The sequence below is a fragment of the Suillus clintonianus genome (assembly GCF_016758775.1).
Source record: "Suillus clintonianus strain FC179 chromosome Unknown DEU56scaffold_279, whole genome shotgun sequence".
In the NCBI taxonomy this organism is placed as follows: domain Eukaryota; kingdom Fungi; phylum Basidiomycota; class Agaricomycetes; order Boletales; family Suillaceae; genus Suillus; species Suillus clintonianus.
Window position 1 is genome coordinate 1 of NW_024539503.1, and position 5,690 is coordinate 5,690.

Genomic DNA, 5,690 nt, shown 5'->3' on the forward strand with positions numbered 1-5,690 from the left:
GGAACCAACGAGTCGTCAGGCACTTAACAAGAGCGAGCAGGCGTGGAGAAGCAGGCGTGCAGGACGGACATGGGAGGACAAGCAGATATGAAGCAACTTGGACAAGCGAGCCAGGTACAGAAAGCGCGGGACCGACTAGTCGTCAGGTACGTGACAAGAGCGAGCAGGCGTTGACAGGCAGGCAGGCATGCAGGATGGACAAGCGAGCCAGCGAAAAGCAACAACCGTAGAGTCGAAGGCTCTGACATTGTCAGAATGCACTCTTCAGAGCGCGGGGCCACCAAGGCGTCAGGTACATCACAAGAAGCCAGGACAAGCGAATGTGAAAGTCGAAGGAGAAGCGAGCCAGCGATAAGCAACAAGTGTAGACTGGAAGGCACTAGCATCGCCAGAATGCACTCAACACAGTGCGGGACCAACAAGTCGTTAGGTACGTCACAAGAAGCGAGCGAGGACAAGCAAATGTGAAAGAGGAAGAGGAAGGAACAGGTAGCCAGCGACAAGTAACAACCGTGAACTCGAAGGCACTGGCATCGCCAGAATGCACTCAACAAAGTGCGGGACCAACAAGTCTTAAGGTACGTCACAAGAAGCGTGGACAGGCGAATGCGAAAGAGGAAGGAGCAGGAAAAGGTAGCCAGCGACAAGTAACAACCGTGAACTCGACGGCACTGGCATCGCCAGAATGCACTCAACAAAGTGCGGGACCAACAAGTCTTAAGGTACGTCACAAGAAGCGAGCGAGCACAAGCAAATGTGAAAGAGGAGGAGGAAGGAGAAGCGAGCCAGCGACAAGTAACAACCGTGAACTCGAAGGCACTGGCATCGCCAGAATGCACTCAACAAAGTGCGGGACCAACAAGTCTTAAGGTACGTCACAAGAAGCGAGCGAGCACAAGCAAATGTGAAAGAGGAAGAGGAAGGAGAAGCGAGCCAGCGACAAGTAACAACCGTGAACTCGAAGGCACTGGCATCGCCAGAATGCACTCAACAAAGTGCGGGACCAACAAGTCTTAAGGTACGTCACAAGAAGCGTGGACAGGCGAATGCGAAAGAGGAAGGAGCAGGAAAAGGTAGCCAGCGACAAGTAACAGCCGTGAACTTGAAGGCACTGGCATCGCCAGAATGCACTCAACAAAGTGCGGGACCAACAAGTCTTCAGGTACGTTACAAGTGGTGAAGGGAAAGAACAAAGGTAATTGAAACTCAGACAACGACTTGAACCATGAATCACGTGATGGTCTCACGCCACGTCACCATTCCATGATATTCAACTCAGACTCCCACATATCGAACTCCGACTGCTGATGTAATCATGTCACGAATATCCTTACCAGACAATTAGCACCGTCAATCTTCCGTTTGCACCCACCTTCGGTCTGGGTGGTAACCCGACCTCTCCTCCAGCCAAAAGACCGCGATGCATGCTGCTTTAGTGCAGATTGACGGTCCTCGGATTTACAGTCCAGGACCTTGGCTGGTACTGCCACCGGCGCTTATGTACACAATTCCCTATAGGTAAGTAAGTACCTCCTGTTCTGATTCAGCTCCCCATCTCCTCCACGTCTATAGCGGCTGTGCTCGTCAGCCCTTACGGATCTTATGAATACATTTGTAGCGTGCTCCTGGTGATGGGCATCAACGACTTGTGGGAGGCACGTTCCCGTTCTTCACTCGCCGGGTGCTGACACTCACCCCGTGTTTCAGGTGCTCAAACCTGCTGCAGCAACAGTGCCTATCGTGTCTCTCGCCATCCAGGGACGCTACGAGGGACCCACACCACATGTGCCCAATATTGTGGGCGTGGACGCAAGGTTCGTGTTCGCTCGCTCGCTGTCTGTGGTCGAATACTCACGTTCTAATCTAGCGCGTGGTTCGAAAAATGCCAGCAGGGCAGGTGGCATCGTGGTCTGATGCTGCATTGTTCCAATCGCCATTGATACACTCATTACCGTTCCCCTCGATGACGCCGCTAACATATTTACTTTCATCCATCAAGGGATCCTATGCCGTCCATGAAGGCAGCTCATTGGTGGCATCGTGATCATTGTTGCTTTTTCTAGCGCCACTTATAAACTCTATTTCGCTCGTCTCGATGACGTCGCTAACATATCCACTTTCATCGCAGGAATCCTACACCACACGACATCCCCTCCGCCTTCCCCGCAGAATGATGTCCTCATCCACGCTGCACTGTCACCCTAACCCCAGCCACAACCGCAATCACAACCTCAACCACAGTTGCCGCAGCGCACAAGCATCAACCCAGCGCATTGTACTCTCCCAATGGCATATCCGTTCGCACCTCCAGTTCGTCTTCTCCTTCCTCGCCATCGTCGCTCTAGGCATGCTGTACGAGTACCTCCGCGTGTACTCGAGGGACTTTGATACCTGCATCGCGGAGAAATTGAGGGGCGGGCGTAGGATGCCACTTACTGCGAGTTGGCGCAGCTTGCCTGAACGTACATGCTTGACTCAGACATAGAGTAATCCATCTCGTAGCTGGACTCCAATTTTCGGGGTTGGAGAGTGTCGCTGGCATGCTGTGGGAGGTTGACGACGGGACATTTGTTTTAGGGTATTTTACCGGTTGAATCTGAAAATAAGTTGCGCCCTGGTCTCGAGTTCATGCATCAAATATTGCGTGGACATGTATACTACTCCCTGCGCGTATTGTATGCCTATTATGAGGCCGGCGCATAGAGTCAAGTGGATACATGCAGGTGATGTACAGATATCTGGCTTGCTGGATGATATATTGCAAGAAGTACGACTTTGCCGAAACATGAGATACTATGAGGGCTACAGTAGTTTGTCTTATAATGTGCCACGCAAAGTCGATAAAATGGAAGCAGTTGCTCATAAGTCCACAATTCACAAAGACGACGTAGCGTCTGATATAGGCATGATGTTGTGATGGTGCCGAGACACATGTGCACAATAGATTCCCAAACCTATTATTTCGTTAGGTGTTACAAAGAAGCAAGCACGCGCCAGGTGTAGGACTCGATTGCGCAATGGCTGTAGTTCACTCAGTTACGTGGTAGAATTCTGAGCAAGTGTGACGGGATATAACATCGATATATGAAAGCAACGACGACATTGTATCTACATTACAAAGAGCGACGTAGTCCAGGATCATCGCGTGACACCAATGTCGCGTAATTGTGCTGCAGTCAGTGGCCACTGATACCAGACTCGCCCATAATTCTGAGAGAAAGCTGCGTGGATCCATTTTGGACATGGGATCTTGTTTACGGTCATGCGGCACTGGAGGCAGGTATACCTGATGTTCGTGTTCAACCAGTACCTCCCATAGTACTTTTTGCCGTAAGGGTGAAAGATGATGTTGTAGGATGGGGCACCACATTTTGCGTTCAAGCAACGGAATATATCCAGGCCCCAAGGCCTGCCATCCAAGAGGTTCGAGTACGCGAGCACCCGTGAATCGACCACACGTTCGCGAGTATTGTTCGGGCCAATACGTATGTCGGCGAACGCCAACATCACTGGCGCCTGCTTGAGTGCGTGAAGATCCTCGCCGAACGACTTTTCAAGTGCGTCCCAGATCTTCATGTCGTAGATGTACACATTTTCGACGAACCGGGTCAAGGCGGGCGCAACGATTGTGTCCATGGTATAGACGCCTGCAAAAGTGAGAACAAAATCAAAAATGTCACTGATAATAAAAGATGTCAATTTCGATTATAATGCTGGAATATATACACGTACTTCTCGACGAAACTCTTCAACAGCTCGGCACTTTTGGGCACTCTCCCAGTCGCTCCACACGTGCAGATGACAAGGCCACGAGTGCATGGGCCAACCCCAGGCTTCGAGTTGATTGATGCGATCGCCTGTGCGGCAGCTGCCAGATGATGGTCTCCGATGTAGTTTTCTATCAGCTGAAGCGAATTCGATTAGTTGCTGATGACGTGCGGTGAACGAAAAAGTACAAGATACGCACCTCATGAATCGGTACAGACCCAGCGTGCTTCGGGTTACCGGAAACGACAAGGTCACCAGTCTCGGTATCCGAATGGGTATTGATGAAGAGTAAGAGATTTCCTTCGTACTTCACGCTCTCCAGCCACTGAAAGTGGGGATCCATGGCGCGTGGATTGTTGTTCCCAGATTTGAGAGCTCTTGTAGCTATGCGTAGCTGCTTTCACTAAGCTGGCTGCTCGCTATGATAGCAGTTGAAGCCACGACGTACCCTAGATGGATCGACGGTGAACTGCGCCTTGAGCATGGCCTGGACGTTGTTGGACGCATAAGGACTGCCAAATCCGCTCCAAGTCAAGAAGATGGCGAGAAGGGGGAAGTAGTTCCGGTGGAGATAATCTTGCCTTACTGAGTATCCATATATGATGTACTAGTCAGTAGAAAGATGTCATCCGCTTTGCGATAGGTATCATAGCGTGAGCGTACTCACCGGAATGGGTTGAGATTCATTGCGATAACACTGAGGGCACTTGAATGTCTCTTCTGTAACCAATCGCCTGCCAGTACGTGGATTTGGCGTAGCGTCCACGCATCCATGATCTCCATGCTCCTTCCTGACGCAAACGTTGATTCCCACAGGTTGGCACAATGCACGTCCAAATGAATGATCCGATATCGTGGCAGTATATACAAAACTGAGCACCATGTGAGCCTCGTATGATTGATGCACAGGGAGCGTTGAGACTTACCACGTTGCTTCCTCCGATATCTCTGAAACCTCCTTTTGCTGCTCCACGACCATCTCCTCACCTTCATCGACCTCCATGTGTCTTCGTGCTTGATCGGGGTCAATCGGGCGTAAGGCGCGTGCATGGAAGGTGTCATTGTGTTGCTTGGGGGCACGTCGAACTCGGGTGCTTTTTCTATTCCCCACCGCGGCCGGTTGCTGATGAGTCCTTCGCACATTCGCAGATCCTGCTGGCGCACGGTCCATCCCCACATCTTCCTGCGACTGTGAAGCAGCTGGCGCACGGTCCATGCTTACATCTGCCTGCGACTGTGAAGCAGCTGGCGGTGGTACCTGCGATGGCAATGCAGGTTGAGTCGCAGCTGCAGGCTGCGTTGCTGCGGGAACCATTCGATAGTGGTTTGGCTTTATAACAACCATGGTGAAAGCAGGAAGGCAGTTGGTAGTGGGAGAAAAGGCAGGAAGGCAGTTGATCGCAGGTGCAAGGGTCGGTCATTGGTCAATTCACCCAAAATGAACATTTCGGCTAATTACGATCACGTGATCGCATGCCTGTGGGAAAAACGACGTGGTTAGCTTTGAACCAGTGCGCGATCATACCTTCAAGTTAGCACACCATCAGCCCCACTACCATGCCTCTACCGAAAGACCCAATCGCTCTCACCATGAACGCTCGCAATGAGTCGATGGCCGATGTCCTTCTGACATACCCATTGGAGATGGCAGATGAGGAGGACAACGTGACAACGTTGTCATTGGGCGATGGTGAAACCAAGGTAAGTTCGATTGGCTAAACGTCTGTGTGTGGCGCGCTTCAACATATTGTTAGACCAGTGTTCGAGTCCCAGCGAAATGCATCGACTTCCTCACGGTCACGATGTGTCAGCTAGACGTATTTCGGCGTACCGCCGATGCCTTGATCGATCGCCCTGAGATACCGGTCGACGATCCTGACGTTCAGTTTTACCTCGCCCTCGTTTCATACGTTGCTTCAGTA

At 51.3% G+C, this 5,690-nt stretch overlaps 2 protein-coding genes across 2 annotated transcripts; one reads left to right on the forward strand and one right to left on the reverse strand.

Annotated features, from left to right (window-relative positions):
• Positions 1-69: 69 nt before the first annotated feature.
• DEU56DRAFT_762612 (uncharacterized protein) lies at positions 70-2,594 on the forward strand (the record flags this gene model as incomplete). The annotated part of the gene is made up of 12 exons (XM_041350742.1): positions 70-146; positions 178-292; positions 384-578; positions 603-722; positions 833-1,018; positions 1,043-1,162; positions 1,519-1,522; positions 1,573-1,583; positions 1,619-1,681; positions 1,708-1,814; positions 2,242-2,462; positions 2,503-2,594. 12 exons carry the CDS (start codon positions 70-72, stop codon positions 2,592-2,594), a joined length of 1,311 nt encoding a protein of 436 aa, XP_041200496.1.
• Positions 2,595-3,138: 544 nt separating this feature from the next.
• DEU56DRAFT_920572 (uncharacterized protein) lies at positions 3,139-5,113 on the reverse strand (the record flags this gene model as incomplete). The annotated part of the gene is made up of 6 exons (XM_041358492.1): positions 3,139-3,679; positions 3,733-3,905; positions 3,968-4,162; positions 4,217-4,375; positions 4,436-4,640; positions 4,695-5,113. The coding sequence occupies 6 exons, from the start codon at positions 5,111-5,113 to the stop codon at positions 3,139-3,141; spliced, it is 1,692 nt and encodes a 563-aa protein (XP_041200497.1).
• Between the last annotated feature and the right edge of the window lie 577 nt (positions 5,114-5,690).